Below are 21290 nucleotides of genomic sequence, written 5' to 3'. Positions count from 1 at the left end.
GGAGCTTCGATTTGTGTAGTTTCATTAAAAGTTATAGCATAGGCTACATGTCATGCATGTCTTTTATCGACCGTGAGGAAGTAGAGTTTGCAAATTGAAATAAAACAAGTTGCCTAAGCCATGTAGCCCATCTACAAGAGAAAAATGGAGAGGTCTTCAGGAATTCCCTTAGTATACTGTGGCATGTGCATTCTTTTAAAATATAAAATGTGCATATACTTTTTTTAATAGAAAAACAACTAACTAGAATAACAGCAAAGAAGAAGCCCAATTTTACAAAACTGACACCATTAGGTCAAATGTCCTGGATTGGTACTGGCTGCATGATTTCCTCTCACGACACCAAACAAATGCTAATCAAATTGAGCTCTTTATGGATATGATTTAACATTATTGTTGCATGTTAGTTGATTTAGCCTATATTTATGTGGGGTTGTGCTTTTTGTGGTGTAGGGCTACTATTTAGAAGTGTGAAAAGGTTTATATATAAAGTAAATGTAACAACATATACTTACTCAATATTGTATTTATGCTTCAAATAACTGCAGTTACATGCACCAGTTTAGGAGGTGTAATATTAGTGGACCAAGGATATAATCAGCCTAATATTCACTCTGGAGGCACAATCCTGCTTTTTCATCACTCTCAGGTCGTTACCAACTTTGTCACGGTTTTATTTTTCATCTCTTTACTCAGTGCACTCGGGAGAGACTTGGGGGCACATTACAAAGCTAATGGGAGGACCCGAAGGAGAATTTCCAGCCCCGTGATTTGCTAATCGGGGGCTGGCTCCCTTGTCACTTCCCTGTAACCGTGGCTCCGGTTTGTGGAGCTTGCCCAGCCCTCCTGTCCGTTGACACACCAAGTGTACCGACTGCACTCTGCGCGTTATGGTTAAAGCCCGACTTCCTTCACTCTGAAGGCTGGGCACTGGAAAGGAGGATCGGGGGCCTCGGTGTGGCTGACAGAAGAGGCTGAAACTTCACACATATGGCTTTTTTGTAGGACAGTTTTCATCGTCATTTGGGATTGTGGAAGGGACGTCTCTAAAAATCACCTGAAGTCGCTCAAAAGTTTTATTTAATTGTCGGCGCGACCATGGAGATGCAAAGGTGGTCCACAAGGTGGAAAACGAAAAGGTGGCTTATGGATCCCACTGTAACCGCTCTCATCACTTTAACCCTGGTTCTACAAGCTACCCATGTCAGAGCAGGTAAGATTATTAGGAATAAACGCCTCGAACTTTATCTGGCCGAAAGCGGACGGAGCAGCGACCGGCTGGGAAACCTCGGTAACTGTGATGGAGATTGGAGTATTATCAGATTTACCTGGACACAGCGGCATCACGTTTGCTTCGTGGTCATTATCATTTGAGTGTTTTCACCGTTCCACAACCAGAGTAGAATCATTCAAGCGAGAATACCCCTCATTGCCACCTGTATGATTGAGCGTTATGTGGAATGCACCGGACAAAAAACTGCGGTGACGTACAGTAAAAAGGTACCCTGCTGTAAAGCGGACGGTTAAACCCCGAGAACCAACGTATACAGTACATGTTAGCAGGGGATACTTTTGTGGCTTAAACACAATATTCATTATCACACATTTTACAGCGGGCTACTTTTACGCATGAATGGAAAGCATCCTCTCAGAAGATGAAACACTTCGTCCAATTAATTTCATCCTAAGCCGCTGGTATGTGCTTATTGAGAGCAGAGCAGTGTTCCCTATTTTTTTAAGATTCACTTAGGCTGAAAGAAAGCTCTTTGTTTGGACTGTGGTCCGCTAGGTGGATGTGGACATGGTTATTAGGGTGGATTTCATAGCCAGACGACACTGGACAGACCCTGAACTTTGATAACGTGCTACTTACAGATGTTGAATTGAGCTGAAACCAACCCTCATATTGAAATGCAATCTTATATTTCATTTCATGGGATATTGAGTTGTCTGCTGTAACCATATCTTTATGTTGACCATTCAACAATTTAACCGATCAAAACATATACATGTGTTCTATGGGGTTAGAGCATGTGATGATACATTTGTAGTAAGAAAGGAATAAGAAGGCTTCAGTGGATCTCTGACCTGTGGGTGTAGAGTGCAAAGCCCCTGTGTGTCTGCAGGGGGCTAAGTGGTCAGGCAGGTTCACCCTATCTCCACACTGCCCTGGTCCACACTGAAGCCCAAAAGCTGGCTTGTGCAACCCCCGCAGTGCCCAGCTCTTCCCCTCAACTTTGCACTTAGATGTTTTGTCGGCTGCTGGACAAGGCTGTGTTGTGTGAGCGGTGGGAATGCTTCCCCTCTAAGTACTGAGCAGTTATTTGATGATGGTCCTTGTTGCACTTCCCTATGATTTCAGAGCCTTCAAAGAGTAGGCCTGCATATGGGCCTAGCCTGCAGCTATAATAGCTGCAAGTCACAGGGTTCAGGATTACATAGGCCTCACACCTCATTTATAGACAACTCTGCAAGTATTTATTGTTGAAAACAGATTTAGATACAGAATTAAAGACTTGGTTTACATTTTTCTCTCAACTTGCAAATGTTTGATAAGCACAGAGGTAGTCAGATAACTCGACCTTTCAACCAAATATTTACTTAAAGCAAGGAATGGCCACAATTTGAATTAATGCAGTGTTATTGCTATTTTAATTTTTACAGCACAAACCAAGTGTTTCTATTCATTTTCAACATAACATTTTGTCGTTTTGCAGTCATTTGCTTCCTGCTAGGATTTAACTCAGAAGATACTGGCCTCCAATGATTGAACATGTCACCTTTAAAACACATCAACTACTGCCTTTTTTCATACTATTATTTGTAATCCTAAATATTCTGCTGCTGGCTCTGTGTTCAAGGGTCTCAGTCAACCAAAACCATTTCTGCAGGGTGCCCACTCCATCTAGCAATGTACAGACACGTTTTCTCAGCCCCTGGGGCGCAGGCATGTGCATTCCAGGAGACAAAGCTAGGATTTTCAGAGTCTCCCTAATGTGCTCACCCGGGAACATCAGATAATCAGCTCCTTGCTGGACCTTTGTCCTGTGTAGCTGTCACACATCCATATTCATTTATGAATCATGAATCAGACGAACAATCCTCTTTTTCCTCCACTGAAAATGTACCAATACTGCAAATTGAAACTAAAACTCTGAAATGTGTAGGATCACATTTAGATCTCTTTCTGCAACATGACCTGTTTTGTGAAAAAAGAAACACTAACATGCTCTGTTAGTTATATTGAGTCATGCAGTAAACGGAGCAAATGTGAGGAAAAGCAAGCGGGGGAAATGCTTTGAAAAACTGGGTTGGTCTCTGTTAAGTTTCTTTGGTATGACACCAGCATAAAGCTGTCTTGTTTTAGCCGGCAGCATGGTGGAAGTTAAAGGAAGGAGAGAGGGAGAGTGAGGAGTGGGGGATATATAGAGAGACATACTGGCTGAAGATATTATTAGAGTCTAAGGGAGCTGCAGGTGAAAAGGTCCTCCATTTATCTGCCAATTTTACCTTTCTGTTAAAATGTGAGAGCGGAAATTGACACAACAGGAGGAGTACTTATGGGATCAGTTTGCTCAAGTCTAACAAACTATGTGATAAAGGATGAGCTGAGACAGACTTTTTTTGGCCTCTGTCCTAGAGCAGGTGTTGTTATCTCTTGGAACACACTGTTTAAGTCCAAGTACACCTGTGAACATGATGGAGATTATATTATTAGTAGATGTATGTCTTATGGTAATGTTTCACACTGCACCTACCCTCTCAGCATTCCATTTGCATAATGATGTTTAGATGCTCTAACAACTGAACAATAGAAGCTGGCTTGACTGAACTGGCTAGAATGATTACCCTTTCCCAGACTTAGGTAGGTCCATCACTTCATGCCACCTGGGTTCTGCTGGCCTGTTTCCATATGGCCTGTTTGCTCAGCCCTGAGGGCAAACTCACACCAGCCTATCAGATGCACTCTTTTTAAACCTGTGCACACTCATTTGGCAACCTAAATGGATTGGCCAGTATTGACGTTTTCTCAGCACCTCTGTGTGAGGGTCGTAGCCTGGCCAAATTGCCACATCTGGAACCTATGAGTCCTGGAGTTTGAACTGAAAGCAACTCGGCAGGAACTCACAATGAGATCCTCAGTTCACTCTCCAAAGTAAGTAGTTGGTTCATCCTCACAAGCTTCAAAAAAGATTCCTTAGCGACGGCATTCATATGGAGTAGCAGTGTGCAGATTTTGCTCTCAACTTGACATTTTCTCTGATGTTTTTACATAATTTGTCTTCTATACGCTTGTGTGTTGCCACAATGAGGAGCTTAATCATGACACGGATTTCCCTTAGAATGTCATACATCTTTTACCAACAGGTTAAGATTGCTTTTGAGAGTGGTTTGCTTAATTCATGATGTACATCTGGTCCATTGAAGGTATTCTAAAAGGTACTTGAAGATAAGGAGACCACATGAAGGACAAGTCCTTTTTATTTGACAATTCCCTCAGGATCTTAAAGTGATATTAAAAGCTGATATGTAGCAGGAATATATTCATGTTGAAAAAGAGATTTGTCCCCAAAGCACATCCTTCTCCAAACAGACTGGAACAGGCTCTTAATTTGCTTTTTCATGCCACAGATGGAATGTTGACCAGAAAGTGTTGAGAGCAGCATCACCCCACCCCCCCCCCCCCCCCCCTGTATCAAGAAGTTAAAGAAACTTTCAGAAAGATTTGACCTCTACATGCCAACCAAAACAGTGTTTTTTAGAGCTGTCGGAAAAGAGTTTCTGATGCTTTCAGACACCTCTGCATGCTTATTTACCCCACAAAAACAGATTAGTGCAATTCCATTTAACAGTATGCCATTGTATTACCTGGCTTTGGTGGGATAAAGCTGCTCTGTGGACTGAATTGAGTGCCTATTTTATTTTAGCATGGCTTTGAAGTTTTTATGTGGGGCTTTATTCATAGTGCACACTGTATGTCCTTATCATCAAAATGTGCTCTTCCACAAAAGAAAAACATTGTCAAGACTCAACCTTGTCTCAACCTTGTATTGATAATAATATTCAAGGTACAAATAGCCTTCATTACAGTCGTCCATACACTGCAGCACTTTGGTTTCTCCCTTGTCAGATTAACCAATCCAAAGGTTTATACTGTGAGGGTGTTTTGAAGAAGAGGCACGACTACAATCCTTTCCCAGGGGTCTCTATGGGCACCATCACCACACAGACTCTTTTATATAAAGTGACTCAGATCTAACAGAATGGAAAACCCAGAGAGCCTTATCAAGGTAAACATATCCAGGTGTTTTACTGTAGAACTAGATATCTGTTGGCACATGCTCTTTGGTTGGCCATGACTGAGAAATGTCCTTTCAGATGAGCCTGTAGAACAACAGGAAGTAAGGATTCCCCCACCCCCAAAACCACTCTTTAAACATGTAATGCTCAATGGGGGGTAAAGTATATTGGTCTTCATTAATAGGGTGTACTGTGTCCATGATAAGTTCAGTTTTAATGCAGAGGGACTAGTATAGGAGGTAATACTGAAGGTAACTCTCAAGTGTTTCACAGCCTAAGATGGGTTAGTGTTTCCTTTTACATAAATAACGCTGTGATTCTATCACTGCCCGTTACCAGTATCACCATATACCATATAAACAATAACATACTTTGATACAGTATGCATGTCACTTTCAATATTGTTACCCATCAAACATGTGCTGAATCAAATTTAGCCTTCAATCAAATCAATGCAATGAGCTAACGTTTTTTTTTATGTGTTCTCCCATCAGCAGAGCCAGTGGACGTGCTAAATGTATTAGAATTTCAAAATTACCCCGAAGGAGTGACGAAAACATCAGGACTTTGCACAAACCGAAGAGCATCAAAGCCGGACTCAGCTTACCGAGTTGCCAAGGAGGTCCAGATCAGTGCCCCGACCACGCAGTTATTCCCTGGTAAGATCAACTTTTCAGCCATTAACTTCTTTCCACCACTAAGTGTTTACTAGTAATGTGTCCTGGGCCAGATTTGAATCTGGGTCCTCCGCTTATGGACAGGATATGGGCTTTTAATAAAGTGTCATATGACACATCTCTAAAGAATGAATTGAAGATGTGTGAAAGCTTGTATTTAGTGGCTGTAGTCACATCATTATAATCTTAAATATGAGTGTTACCCTACAGTGGGTACAGTGTTGAATTCAATGTTTTGTAACCAAAATATTATAATAGATTTACAGTTTTTAACTAGTTATACTAAAGTGTTCTCTGAATACCTCTAACCCATTCACCTTCTTCCCCCCCCTTCTCTTCTGGCCGTGAAGGAGGTGTTTTTCCTGAGGACTTCTCCATCCTGACCACAGTGCGCCCCAAATCCGGCCTCCAGTCCTTCTTGCTGTCCATTTACAACGAGCAGGGAGTCCAGCAGCTGGGTGTGGAAGTGGGACGTTCACCTGTCTTCCTGTATGAGGATCAGACTGGCAAGCCAGCGCCGGAGGACTACCCTCTGTTCCGTAGTCTCAACCTTGCTGATGGAAAGTAAGTCAAAGCTCAAACATCCACTCATGTAATATAACACTCAAACTTACCCACGCACCCTCCGACTCATGGTCTGAGCTGATTCAGAAGGAATGGGTGTTGCAGGGAGGGGGGTACATTTATTGTCTGAGATAAAAAAGCTTGATGGTGCAGAAAGTACTCAAGAAGTGTTGTCTAACTGGGTTTCAACCGATCAATCCATTATTTTAATGAACAACGTGGAACGAATTGTTCTATATTTTGATATCATTTCTCATGAGTAATCATGGTTATGTATTGGTACTGTAAGTGGAGTCATTTTGATCATCTTAAAACTATATTTTCTGTATCAGCTCAGAACACTCAAACATTTGGCTTATTTTCGCTGACTTATTCTTCCTCAAAAAGAAAGAAAACAGGATCTTCCCATCTTTGCACCACAGGTGCTCATGACCGGATTATCCATCCCATCAGGGGTCCATGGGCAAAGAGACAGGTCAGAGACAGGGAGACACTGGATTATTGGGGCACAGCAGGGTCTGCTATGGGCAACCTGACCTCATCCATGAACTCACTGCCTCTGTTATTTTAGAGAGGGGGGAAAGCAAGGAGGGGAAAGGGGCAGTCCTAAACTTCCTTTTTTACCCCTTTGGATTACCTTACCCAACCACAAACAGCGCTCCAAACCTTTTAGCATAAACCTGATTATCTGCTCCCAGGTTCAGAAATCCCAGAACTCTCACTCCGAGCTTCGGCTTAGCTGGCATGAGCCTGTGTACAGGGGCAAGAGGGGATACAAAAACAGAATGGCTGCTGGGAAATACTGTATCACTTGAATTGTGTTTTATAATGTCTTGCAGTGTTATTCAACACATTGTTTCACTTGCTGAACAGGGTATGTGAGGATAGTAGAGGATAGCAGAAGAAGTCCTAACCCTGTAACAATAGTTGTGTGACCCAAATTAACATTCAATGAGACTTGATGTGCACGCTGTTTTCAGAAGAAAGGTGCAGAGTGCAACAAAGAGAAGGTCAGCCAGTATGGTGTCCATCTTGTAGAGCTGTTATGTCCGGTGTGTAGTTGTGGTGACCCAGTGTCTAAGGAGCAGTGTTCTCTGTAGAGGATTTGAACACTTCTTGATCTCCATGCCTTCTCTAAATCTTCATTGACTACAGCTCAGGCTCTGTACAAACTAAAGTCCTCGTAGATGTATTCAGTGGTACTAAGAGCATATGCAAAGCCTAACAAGAGAGGCACAATAATGGTAAGTTGACAAGGATAAAAAGAGCGTTATCCTTTCTTTAAAGGAAGGGGAGGTGGAAAGGAGGATTTCTAATGAGCTGGTCCTGTAAAGTGCATGCCCTCAGATATTTCTAATTCAAGCTGTTCACACATGGTTTTCAAAAGATTGCATTGCTTTCTCAAATGCAATCTTATTATTCTTGTTTTTAACATAATGCACTTCAAATGTTTAAGAAACATCTTAAATCTGTCAAAGTCAACCTTTGTTTTGCTGCCATATAAGGTGACAAGTAATCCGTTCTGTTGTACTGCTGAGGCCAGAGAGCGTTGCATGTTTATTTTCCTACAAGCTCTATTGCCTACCCTGGAATATGTTTGTATAATCAGGCTGTGTTCAAAGGAGCTGGACATTTTTCCTCTTCTGATACCAAGGCTTCCCATACAGATGTATCTATATGATGTCAGAGTCACAGTTAATCTGTAGGCACTTCTTATATTGCGTAGCTTGAGCTACAGTGGTGCCAGGTCTCATCTTCCACCTCAGAACAATGTTTTGACTGTGTGTCTCCTGCTCTGGCAAGGCAGGCCTTCCTGGATCCTGAGACACACTTTCCACAATGTTCACCATGTCTGTCATACCGAGTAATCCAGAAGGAGGATTAAGTTTGGAGTTTAATGAGTGTAATCCTGTGTTAAACAGGGCCAGAGTGTGGGGGCAAGAATGTGGTCCACCGCTGCCTGGTATGCAATAGCCCTTAAGTGCAGTGGCAAATGGTCCAGAAGCAACGGAGGTGTCAGACTCACGTGTGACCCCGGTTAACTGGTTGCTTCTATGGGTGTTGTTTATCAAAATATATCATACATAAATAACTCTGAATAAATCACATGATAAACCAGAGTTCATCTCTCCTGGACCTGTGTGTTTTGATATATCAAAGGCAGATTATAATCCTATTACTGATAACATTACCTAAGAATGTCTGTAATGATGTTCATGTTTTTGCCTGAACACCTGTCCCACATACAATGAATTGTCCTCATTTTAAGGACGTGTCGTGTCGTTTATGTTACATCCACCTCTGATTTAACTAATTACCATGCCTAAAATGCTTTACAATACCCTATGTGCTCCTAGTAACCTAACTCTTTCGTAAATAATGAATCTACATCGAGTGACTTGTGAAATGATTGACCGTGGTTCCTTTCGTGTCCTTGACCAGGTGGCATCGTGTGGCCATCAGTGTGGAGAAGAAGACGGTCACCATCATTGTAGACTGTAAGAAGAAGATCACCAAGCCTCTCCTCAGGAGCGAGTATGGCACCATCAACACCAACGGCATTACCGTGTTTGGCACCAGGATCATGGATGAGGAGGTTTTCCAGGTAAGGTTTTTTGTGTGATTGTTTAAGCTGCTTGTTGCCACCATTTCTAATGGAATTAGTTGTTTGTTTTGGAAACTTAAACACATGGAAGTGGTGATATTTAGACCTAAGCCTATGTCTAATCGGCTCGATCTACCACCTTTGTACATTGTTATTGCTTGTTTGTGTTTTTTCTGCAAAGCACACATTGGCTACCAGTCAACCTTTCAGTTTTCTCAGATCCGTTGTTAAAGCTTCTCTTTACCTTGTAATTACTGACACTTAGTGCCATGGGAGTTTCACATGGTTTACCAAAAATAGGTGGCCTTGTTAAAACGTCCTCTTGGATTGGTTTAATATAATAGTTTAAACTGACATGGAGTACAGTGGGGAATCGACCCACCATTTTTTCAATCTCTCCTATGGAAAAAGTTGTCCTTTTACTCTCAAGTGTTAAGTGCAGTTTCGTCATGTGTTAGTTCAAAGATATACATTTAAAAAACATGAATGCTGCTTTGACAATGAGTCACTTCTAAGTTTGAGTCAGTTGTATATAAACTGTGCCACAAGGAGAGTTAGAAATCATGGTGGGGGGTCTTATTGGACTTGGCACTATACATTAACTCTCCAAAATAGTCGGAGTTGAACACTGATGTAAATCTTTTTCTGAGCCCGAACATGAAAGTAAAAAGATTTTCCTACTAGTCTATCTCCACCTGTTTTGTTATAGAATAGGCAGTTATTGAGTTTCAGCCATTACTGGTATGCTACAATCTTCCTCGTCCATAGTCAGTGATTTGAACATAAAGTTGAGGCACAGTTTATCCAGAGGTGGAGCCTGGCATGGGGTCAGGCAGATGTAAATAATGACACACAATGGCTGAATTGTCATGACGCTCCTTTGGTGGGAAGTAAACACCCCTGATAGGCTGTATGAGGATAGTGTTTGCTTGTGAGGGTGCTGGTTTGTTTATTGGTAGCTGTAATGACTCTGCGTTAAAATGCCAAATTTGAATGATTGACGCCGCTGCTCTTGTTGTAAAGCATTTTTTTGGAATTGTTTGTCATCCTCATGGGAACAGAGGGTCCGGATTTCTTTTATAATCTCTGTGTTGCTCATTATTTCATACTTTACATTTTCTTTCTTGCATTGTTTGAAATGTCTGTCCTGGTGAAGTTACTGGGATCATGCCGGAGTTCAGATATAAATTAGGTATTTTATCACCTGTCAGACGCCATAACGAAATAAATATCTACTTTACTTTATAGAAAAGCAATATATTTTCATCATGCTGTAGATGATTTGTATAGTGATGTTTAAAAAGTCAATTCATTCATTTGTAATTATTTTGAATTGACCTTTATTAGGAAGACATTTTTGAACTGGACTGACATTGCTGTGTCATATCATTCATTCAAGTTAGAGCTAGAGTCAGATTTTTAGGTGCGAGTTTTATGAGCAGATTTGCTTTCATATCTCCTGTCAGGTTGGATTAGATTTATGAAAGGGCAGTAAAACCAACATTTGTATGAAACAGTGTGTCCAGTCAGGGGCAGGCCGGTGGAAGGGCTGAAAATAGGAGCCAGTTAACAGGGTCTTCTCTGTGTGGTTCCTGGAACAGGTCTCCTGTCTGTTCTCTGTCTCCCTGCTCTCCTCAGAGATCCACAGGGCCTGATGCATGCTGGGATATACCACTGAAGGAAATACCTTGGATTTCTGATTCTCACGTCTTTTTTTATTTCAGTTAGTTATGAAACACGATTCGTTTACAAAGCAAAGTTGGAGGAATGCACCAAACGCATGCACTAAGCAGTGATTTGTTGTATATTCTTCGAAGTGATAGATACATATTTCCTAAAAAACTCACTTCAGTGTTAATAAAACATTTGCTCCCTTATTCAAAGCCTAACTTTCGCTTTCACAAGCTGACCGACATTTTTCATAAACGTCTATTCATGCCATACCTGCCCCACGTCTGAGTAGACCACCGTCGCAAAGGGATCTGGTTTAGATGAATGGGAGTCTTTCATTTCCCCCAGCATAGTCTCCCCTGCTCACCACCTCCTCCTCCCTCTCCACCCCCTCCACCTTGAGGCCTCCCTACCGTGCCATATCCATGAGACTGTCTATTCATGCCTCGCTGACATTACCTGTCTGAATTGAGCACACTAGTTTACATACCTATTCCCTCTATTCCTAGGAAGCACACACTCATCCACACACTCAAGTATCTTACCTTCAGGGCTAGAGGTGGTCTATGTCGCAATCCCACACCACCAGTATTGCCAGGAGATGCCTTTAAAAATGAGATACTGATTTGTCTTAGATATTTTTAAAGCAGTCTTCTAGCCTGGGTAGCCGAAAGCAAAAGCCAAATTTGAACGGATTATACTAACATAAAACAGTCGAACGACTATATAGCCTTTATTTTAATGAGCTAATCTCTGGCTATCTTTTGATGTCATGTTTTACAGCGCTGATCATCCAACTGTCCGGTGTGGAAACTCCCTTTTGCCCTTTTCTTGGTCTCTCAGTCCTCCTCTCCTGCCAGAGACACTCTACTGTATAGGCTTTGGGGAAGTGACTAATTGTTGTATAGGGCTGTCTAATTACAGTTAGCTATGGTTGGACTTTGGGTTTGTTGCCCTGGGCAAAGGTATGTCAAAGGACCAATGGTGACGACCACTTGTGTTTTGATTCAGCCAGTGTGATGCCCTGCTCTCGCCCTGTAATTACGACATGTGTTTGGATTTGAGTCTAGAAAAGACAAAAGAGCTATCTGTCACAACAGAACTAAACAGTGCTGTATAATGACCATTCAAGACATGGAGGTTGTCTTCATGCAGCTCCTCTGTGGTTACCCCTGCTGTAACCTTTGACCCCCCCTTTGAGTATTTATATCCAGTGGTATCCCAAGATGAGGTCACTACAGATAGATCTAAACAGACAGAGTCAAAACTGGCTTCCAGTTGAAAACCTCAGCGCTTCACTAATCTCAATAAAAATCAGTGTTTTAATGAAAAAATGTAAAATGTAAAATGTATTGTCCGCTCTGATAGTAAGAATTATCATGAGTTTAAAAGTGAATGATGCATTTAAGTACTTAATGAGCTTGAATGGAGGTGAACTCAGGCAAAAAGCTTAACAAAACAAAGGATGTAACAGTGATGGTAGCAAATGGACCATCAAGTATTCACAAGCTTCACCTATTGATCTTGACCCTGCTTCTCTCTTTTAGCTTCTCTGTTTTTCTTGTTGACCTCTTACACAGCAGTCATTAACCTTGAGCCTTGTGGGTCTGTTTTCTGCTGTACTATGCTGTGCTGTAGCCAGAAAGCGCATATTTTGGAACGCTGGCTTTGCTCCAAGTTGCCATGGGCTTTTATCTCAGCAGTTCACAATGGAAGACAGGCCCAGAGCCTCAGCATAACCACCCCCAGGTGTTTCCCAGCACAAAACATATTTTACCATCCCAGCTGCTCTCTCTAAATCCCTGCCCGTCTGTCTCTGGATCCCTCTTGGGTTACCCTTCCTGAGTCGACACCAGTTTCTTACTTGCTTTGTGAGTTTGTGCTTGTTCATTAGGTAACTTGGCTCTTATTTTCAACTGGTGCACATTTGAGGGAAAAACCTTTTTAGTGCCATTTCTGTTACAATAGGTGTATTACTTTTTAGACTTTAAGTTAAGTAAGCAAGTAAAGAAGGTATCTGATTAATACAGGTGTTTGTTATTCTAACAATTAGAAGCATCTTTCTCACGCTCACACCTAGAGTTAATAGGAGAGATTATGTCTCTCTTGTTCTCGCGAACATGTATCACTGAATGTGTCTCTCATGTCGCTCTTGTCCTCCCGTGGCACAGTCAAAAGTACGCCAGTTGTCCTGTTCTGGTCCAGAGGTGGAACACCATGTCTCCACAGAGTATTTGTGTGCAGACGGTGGCTCTCAGGCTTGGACTAATTAGAGCTGAGTGTAGGCAGGGTTCAAGCATTCACTGTTGGTCTTAGGGTGACACATGAGGTAATACATGTCAACCTGACTCAGAGCAAAGCTTGATCTCTCCTCCTCTGTCGAGCCTTCCCAAACACACATACATACCGACACACATTCAGCTGAGGCCTTTCCAGACTTGGCACCTAGGTTTCCTGCTGTTTCATGCCCATTTGGCAGGTCGACACTCAGAATAGTAAATATTTTAAAGGCTAACAGAGATGTTAAGGAATGATGTGTCCATTCAATGGGATCCTGGATCCATTAATTGTACAGATACATCAGACTAGATAAGTGAACTTTGAGATGCTGGAGGTGACTTTCTTCCATTTAGACAGAGCCAGGCTAATTGATTCCAAGCTAAACAGCTGCAGACTTGACAGTGTTATTTATTTAGTTTTTCTTCTTTCACTCAAAATTAAAGCAGTGCAGTGTTATCTCAACTGATGTTTCACACTGGAGAAATGTGATTATTTCTTTATTGAACAGGAGTGTGCATAAAAAAGATAGAGATGAGCTTTTTTTACATGGAAATCTGAGATATGGGCCAAAAATCTTTGAATGTACTGTACTGGCAGATTAAGCAAGGATGGGATGGGTTGCTTTTTATAGTTTCACACTTGTTATGTTAATATATATAACATATATACTCAAATTGTAAGAGTTGTATTCAGGTTTAAGTAGAATTCCACCCTCCTGAGCACAGTAGGAATCTCTCCACTGTCAGACTGTAGCTGTGTAACGAGATGTTGATGGATGGGTGCAGAGAGAAAATTCCAAGGGCCACGGCCTGTTTTCCAATGGGACAAGCCTTAGCAGATGGATGTTTATACTAAGGTGCATGTTAAGGATCCATAGATCTAGTTTTAACTCATGGAAGATACACACACACACACACACATACATACATTCTCTTGACATGTTGCAGCCTGCTTCCTTTCGCTCATGTTTTTCTGCTGAATGTCTATTCTGCTTTTCAACGTATAGTGTCCCTGCTCACACAAGTGCATCAGGATTTTACCTCTGGGCTCAGGCTTCCCTGTGTGCTCGCCTGCCAAACTTCCAAACCAAAGACATGCCCCTTCTTCCACCTCACAAGAACCCCCCCCAGTTGTCTTTACAATGTGAATTAAGGCTCAAAAACAAGCCTCAAGGAACTCAGTTCAAGCAATTACCGACTCCAAAGAAAAATCCAGATGCTTTCACCAATATGTTGGCTCTCTAGAGTGTGCTGTGTGCTTTGGCTGTAGGACTGATAACAAGGCGGGACAGGGCTGGAATGGTGTCAGACCATTGTGGTGTCCTGTCCCGGCCATTGAGAGAACATTGTGGTTTCAGCAATGTTCCAAAACCATGCATCTTCAACGTTTCACTCTTTCCTGCGTGCTTTTCTAATAGTTGTCAGTCATTGTGCATTGTTTCTTTGTGTATTGACTTTATTTCAAGTAACAGTTGTAGAGGCCTCATTTTTAGCATAATACCTTTTGACACTAATCAGCTACCATCTAATCTGATACTTCAAACTTAAAATGAGGAGCTGTTGACAAATGGTTTGGATTTTGATCTTGAATTATTTTTGGTTTGTAGAAATATTGTTAATTAAGTGTGAAACAGGGCAAGAATTTTAAAAAATCTGTTGGAGAGTAACAACAAAGTCCTGTATTTTGAAAATGATTTATATTTCTAATACAACAAACATGAATAAACCTCACTGAAAAAGTATTTTCCTTTAGTGCACAGGGCCATGCCAGGTGTTGCTTGTGTCTTGACGATACATGTTTATTTGATATCCTGAGGTAAACCCTGGCGCTGATAATAATAATAATAATCTTTCCAGTGACTGAACTTAGTTTCCTCCCCCCTGCACCATGTGAGTGTGGAGTCTGTGGGGTGTGTACAAGCTGTTTAATCATAGAAACAAGGGGGGTGGGGGATGGGGGCGGAGGGGTTACTCTGCCAGGCTCAATAAGTGCATGCAACCTTAGACATCACATTTATTCCACTTTACCCAGTATGTGTGAGCAGGATGAGACATGACTGTGTGTGTCTGTGTGTGTGCAGCCTCGTCTCGTCAGGTTGCTAGTGATCTGATTTAAAAAACGTTTGTAAATTGATGTATTTTAAAATAGTGATTTATAATACCAACCGTATGTTTGTAGCTGTAGTTGTAGATGTACACAATCTGTGTGTTATATATGTTGCTGTGTGAGGATAGGTGATGTAACCCGTGTTTATTCTTCTCTTTCCTGCAGGGTGACATCCAGCAACTTCTGATCGTGGCTGATCCCAAAGCAGCATACGACTACTGTGAGCATTACAGCCCCGACTGCGACACCCCCCACAGTGAATCTCTGCAGGCCCAGGAGCCAGAGGATGAGGTCAGCCAACCAGGGAGGGCGGGGGAGATTCAAAAATGAACTAATTGAGTGCCCTTCATGATCATTTCTATTTTCTAACTAGGAGATATGGAAGACTTTCACTTTAACCTGTGTATTGCTTTTTTTTCCCTTCATGTCTTTAACAAGAAACCACAGTTTAGTTTAGTTTGTAAATGATACATATGCATGTCTTCATATTAAGAGGAGCAAGACATATTGCAGGCCTGGAGACCTATTTATTTACTTGTCCAAAGGGGGTTTAATGTTCTTATTTAGTCAATTAATGTAACTGATTAACACAAGTCATTCGTTAGATATTTGGAAATTCCCTCCGGGTATAAAAATGCAGGGTTTACACTTCTCTTTGTTGAAATATAATGTAGATAAGGATAATTACAATACAAAAGAGAAGCATGAGATCATGTAAGCAAGACTTAATTTAGTAAATCAGTAGACAACTGATTAGTGAGGCTGCCTACACGAGTTATGGCAAGACAATTACTCTGACAAGCGTAATACTCATATTATGTTTGAACTTGATCTAATTACAAACTTCTCATCCTTGGTGGAGTAGAAATCCGTTCACCCGAAACATCCAGCACAAATAACAGCCTTCAGCTATTTTCACACATTGGCAGACAAACTGTATATTGCACGGCAGGTGTTTTCCATCAGCTGTCAAGGGTCAAATTGGAAGTATGGCAAGATGTGCACCTTGCACAGAAAATGTAACATATGGTAAACTGTGTAGCAGTACCAAGACGAGGTTCTCCATCAGCACTGAGCAACATAAAGAGTCTAAGTTGTTAAGTTTGAAGTTATAATGAAAGCATCCAACAGGGCCATCAATTCTGTTTCTCTGATCTTTATTCTGCAATTCATAAAAAGCTTATTAACACAAACTGTATATTTACAATTCTTATTCCTGTGAATAAGAGATCAGAAAGACTAAGCAGCTGTTAAACTCTTTGTCATTTCAAAGATGTTTTAACCAAAGTAACCATTCACACACTTAAAACTGCATCAGCTTAACACGTATTTTATATTGGCTTATTTATCATTTTCATAATTACAAGGGCATGATGGAACAATCACGGCCTGAAGCTAAGTCAGTGCCAGGTTAAATCCAGATACCAATCTACGTTTCAATAATCTAAATATACAAACGTATATGCTATCATGTTCAGACCTCACCTCTAAGCTGCAGCATAACATGATAAACATTTACGACTACAAGCTGGGGTTTCCCACATGTGCTTTATCTGATCAGTTCTATGTTGCATAATTAGATTGTTCTTCTTTGATAAGAAGCTGCAGGAGAGCGTAATAACAGTGGTAGATGTAGCACTTTCCTTAAATCAGACACAAGTCTACAATTCATATGCATGCATTGAGAAAGTCCCATAGCTGTATCCCTAAAAAGCAGCTGGTATTTGTGTCTCAGAGTTTTCCCCGTTGTTTTCCTGTGTTTTATGAGCCTTTTAAACACCCCACCTGCTTACATGTCTGAAGGCTTAAACCCACATGGCTAGTTTCAGCACTTGTGTATTTGTTTGTTCACCACAATAAGGCCATTGTTTGACTTAGGAACACTTGGCGTTGATTAAGTAGAGCTAGTGATGACTTTTTAAATATTATTGGACCTGAATCTTAATATGTTATAAGTCATGCTTTATGAAACACCATCATAAGTCTTTAACTGTTAACAGGATGCATGCCCAGGATGATATGTGCCATATGTATCATCTTCTTGCTGAAGGAGCACTAATGCTAACACTAAGACCTCCCTTCATTCCTCTCTCTCTCTCCTCTCCCTCTCTCTCAACCTATCTAGTACACTACTGATGATTTAGATTACTCTCAGTTCTATGATTACTCTGAGGGAGCCACAGACACCATTCCAACCGATGAGTATTCTGAACCACAGGTAAATGAAAAAAGGAAAAGAAAAAAGATGTTTCTCCTATAATGTCTCTCTCTGTCACTCATCTATCCATCCCTCAGTGTGTCTTGTGTGTTGTCTGTGTTTCTCAAGATTATGTTTACTTGCACACCAATACTCAAGTAATGTGTGTAATCAGCTCAATGATAATATTGGTGTACGAATACTTCAGTCAAATGTGTTGATTTACCCCTCTACATCTAAATAATAAGCCATATTCTAGGTGTCCTAACATAGTCATGCCAGATCATTCTGGCCTGGTAAATAGGTTAGCCGAGGTATCATTTTAAGGGTGCAAGTAAACAGACTCAGTGTGCCAGTCCTTGTTTTATGAGGCTGCTGCCTTCTCTCATCGGTAATTGCCATCTGCTTTGATTGTTTTATTTTGCATTCCAGCAAGTCTTTATAACTATTGTATAAAAGCAAAAGCACTTTGGCTATTTTATTACTGCAATAGCTCCAAAGAGATGCTGAAAGGCAAATCCTGTGTGTTTTATTTGTGCATTTGTCCCAGATGTAAACTCGTATGTGCCAAACATTTTCCTGTATGTTACGTGAAAGGCCCAGTCCTCCATTGTTGTGCAGCATGCTCTCCACCCAACTACAACATAACATGAAGCTCATGTTAACCTGGCCAGCTTTGCAATTGCAGCCCTTGTGGTTGATGTTCATGGTCAACATGTTAGGGAATACCATGCAGGCCAACTACTGTACACGGGCTGCTCTTGGAAAGTGGAGCACAGTTGAGTTGGAAAATATGTTGAGCTACAGTCGTGGATTGTGCCTTTAAATCATTTCCACTTTTAAATGTTCCATGTTTGTCTTGGTGTCTTTGTCGCCGCTACCTCTTCCAGAGAATGAAACGTAGTGTCTCCATGAAAAAGAAGAGGACCAGAAAGTCCCTCAGTAAAACTAAGGCCAAGCCCTTAAACTTCTTTGCTGCCAAAAAAACATCAGCTAAAAAGTTTGCCGCTAAGAAGAAACAACAGATCCCTGGCTACCAGGCCACAGCGCCAGCACGACCCAGAGGCAATTTTAGGGTAAAGGTTCATGTAAAGTAAAGGCTAAATGCCATCAAGATCTTCCTGCCTTGAAGGTAAAATCTATGATGGCAGACTTAGAGCTCCCTAACCTCTTTTGTGTAGAAGTAGCAGAGTCTGTAGCCAGCTTGGAAGGACCCCTAGCAAATAACCCCTGGTTTGAGCCTTTGTGTTAACCCTCGCTCTTTCCTTTTTTCAACATGACTCAGCCAAACAATGTAGTGGATTACAATACAGACTTTGACTACGGAACTGTAGATGATACTCACACTCAGTCACCCTTTGCCACGAGCGGACCACATGAGGTAATTTTCATCTTCATTCTCATCAGCTTCTAAAAGCCAGTGTTAGATGTTTTGGGAAATGTGAGCCAGGAAGTTTTGACCCAACGAAGTATCTGGTATGAAATGACAAAGACACAACCATTCTAATGAATCGATGTGTCTTTCTGACCTTTTATGGTGCGTGGCAGAACTGATGGACAGTGTGCATATTTTGATGTCCTTCTGCATACAGCATGTGGGTTCCAAGGAAGCAATGCTACATAATGCAGTGGGCAATGTGGCGATTCATGTCTTATCTTTCTGGATAAGGCTGCAGGTTTTGTCAGTTCTCAGAAAGACACATTTGAGAAAAGATTTGACAAGATTTGCAGCCTAATCCAGGAATGAAATGGTTGACAAAGACAGAGCCTCTATTAGCTAATCCTGGTTAAAGTAATTGATAGATGAGATTATCTGTTTAACAACATATGCCCTGTCCATCACATTTTAGGCTTGGTATTAATCACTAGTTCTGCTAATTACCTCTAAAAGAACTGTGATCTCCAAGGCTAAAAACTGCTCACAGCCAGCTGTGCAATGTCTACCAATGTGTTTGACAAGTGGATGTAATTCTACAGGCAATTTTAATTAAATGTATTTTAACAAGATGGAGTACTACCAATAATGTGTGATTGCATCCACTGTGCTGTTTTTCAAAGCTAACGCTAAGCAGTGATCAGTTTAGAATCAAAGAACACAAATTGGGTGATTGTACTAGCTGTGCCGAATACACTGTGAGTGTACCAGGGTTCAATTGCAGGCTGATCAAAACAAATCTAGCTAAACAGATTTGTTTTTTAATTTATTTAGTGTTTGTTTATGCACTCTGTATATCTGCACAGCTACTACAATCTGATGATTGATAAGTTGTCCTTGCTAATTGCTGCTTGTGTCGTTTCAAACATCCATTTCTTTCTGACTGTCTGCAGCAGTTTATCATGAGTGTATGATGAGAAAGAAAGGCTGAAATAACATCCCATATGTTTTGATATGTGTAGTAAACAACATTTTGATCATCATATTTAGTCATTATGGTAACACTTTATTTATTCCTTTGAATTATAGCACACGTTTCTACAGAAGTTAATTATGCTGTAGGAAATCCTGCAATTATGTATTCCTTGAGTACGCGCTTTAAGAGAGCATACAGTGTTGGTAACATCGATCTAAAGGGTTTAACAACAGGTTTTTTATTGTAGATCCTTATTGGTACATGTATGCAGTACTTACCCTTTTGTATTATTCAAATTCCAATCACATAACACTGCCACGCCAGTTATTTCAGGATAAATGAACAGTTGTTCTTGGTTTAAATAATGTGTTACCGTTGCTATTTTAAATTCCTTTTTTTGCATATCATGCTGAAGTTTGAATTTGCTTTAATAACATCTTAAAGTAGACTATTTGCACTGATTGCTTAACTAACATCTCTATTTCCTTGGTTGGTCACCATTACTTCCCCCTCTCCGCCTGGTTAACACCTGGAAGGCTGTGGAGGAGGATTATGTCGGTGCATATGCTACCGAGGCCACACCCATTGCTCCGGAGCCCATTGTCCCAGAAACAGTGGACAACTTGGACACTGGTGCGGAAGCATATGACTTAAAGGATTATGACCTAAAGGAGTATGACTTGGGCGAGGCTGACAGCAGGTTGTATGATTACGGGGCATATGATGAGTACGGCAGGGCCGGGCCCAAACCCACGGGGACCTACCATGATGAGGTGGGGCCTGGGGTCGCTGCTGAAACTGACGTTTCTGAGAGCGCCGTAAGTACCACACCCTAACCTGGCGTCTGAGGGGTGTGAGCATGACCGGCACGCGACTCTGTCTGTGTTATGGACTCACTCTGTCTTCAAGTGCACGCCTTTGTAGTTGGTTGCTTGACATGTTGATGTGGGGTCTTGCTGCTGTCTTACTGGTGTGTGTTTGGTTGTTTTTTTAAGAGACAATGCATGATTCTGTGTTTACCTTGAAAGGGTGTAACTGATTACATCCTAATTTAGTAGATCTCATTATGGCATACTGTACAGTGTATGCTCAGAAAAATCATTCATGTTGCTCCACTCATAGCATTCTGTCATTGTGTGTCGGCCCAACCTGTGCACCACCCATACATTCCCAACGAGCCACACCGCCCCCTCCACACCCCTCATCTCAGCAGTCGGATTTTATCCCTCCCTCCCTCTCCTCATCTGCCATTTTAACAAGCCGTCCGTCTTTGACATATCCCTCCCTGTATGCACTTCAATTAGCCCATAACTCAAAGGCATCTGTCTTCACAGTGCACTCACTCGCACACATATTGAGTCCTTTCACTTCCCTCTCAAACATTGGACCTCCTTCCCCATGTCGTCCATGCTTCTTTTATATTTGTTTTTTATTACAATATGGCCCTAGTATTGTTAGTGTTGCAGAGGCAAGAAGTTAAATGGTCTTGCATGGCTTTTTATTACCAACCCATGCACATAACCATCCCCCGCCCTCCA

General features: G+C 41.4%; 1 protein-coding gene across 4 annotated transcripts in view; it reads left to right on the top strand.

The window, feature by feature from the left end:
• The first annotated feature begins 872 nt into the window (after positions 1-872).
• The window catches only part of col11a1a (collagen, type XI, alpha 1a), a 66689-nt gene continuing 46271 nt past the window's right edge, over positions 873-21290 (top strand). Inside the window, exons 1-8 of one of the 4 annotated variants that reach the window (XM_063873972.1) lie at positions 873-1213; positions 5796-5960; positions 6329-6542; positions 8985-9147; positions 15370-15495; positions 17330-17422; positions 18687-18782; positions 20289-20570. In XM_063873972.1, the coding sequence (XP_063730042.1) occupies positions 1099-1213; positions 5796-5960; positions 6329-6542; positions 8985-9147; positions 15370-15495; positions 17330-17422; positions 18687-18782; positions 20289-20570 (1254 nt within the window). In that variant the 5' untranslated portion in view covers positions 873-1098. Of the gene's footprint in view, positions 1214-5795; positions 5961-6328; positions 6543-8984; positions 9148-15369; positions 15496-17329; positions 17423-18291; positions 18478-18686; positions 18783-20288; positions 20571-21290 lie in introns of all 4 variants that reach the window. The other 3 variants (XM_063873973.1, XM_063873974.1, XM_063873975.1) reach the window with 3 other exon arrangements.

This window comes from Eleginops maclovinus, chromosome 21 (genome assembly GCF_036324505.1).
Source record: "Eleginops maclovinus isolate JMC-PN-2008 ecotype Puerto Natales chromosome 21, JC_Emac_rtc_rv5, whole genome shotgun sequence".
Lineage (NCBI taxonomy): Eukaryota > Metazoa > Chordata > Actinopteri > Perciformes > Eleginopidae > Eleginops > Eleginops maclovinus.
The sequence above is the reverse complement of the archived record's forward strand: the minus strand, read 5'-3'. Positions and strand labels throughout refer to the sequence as shown.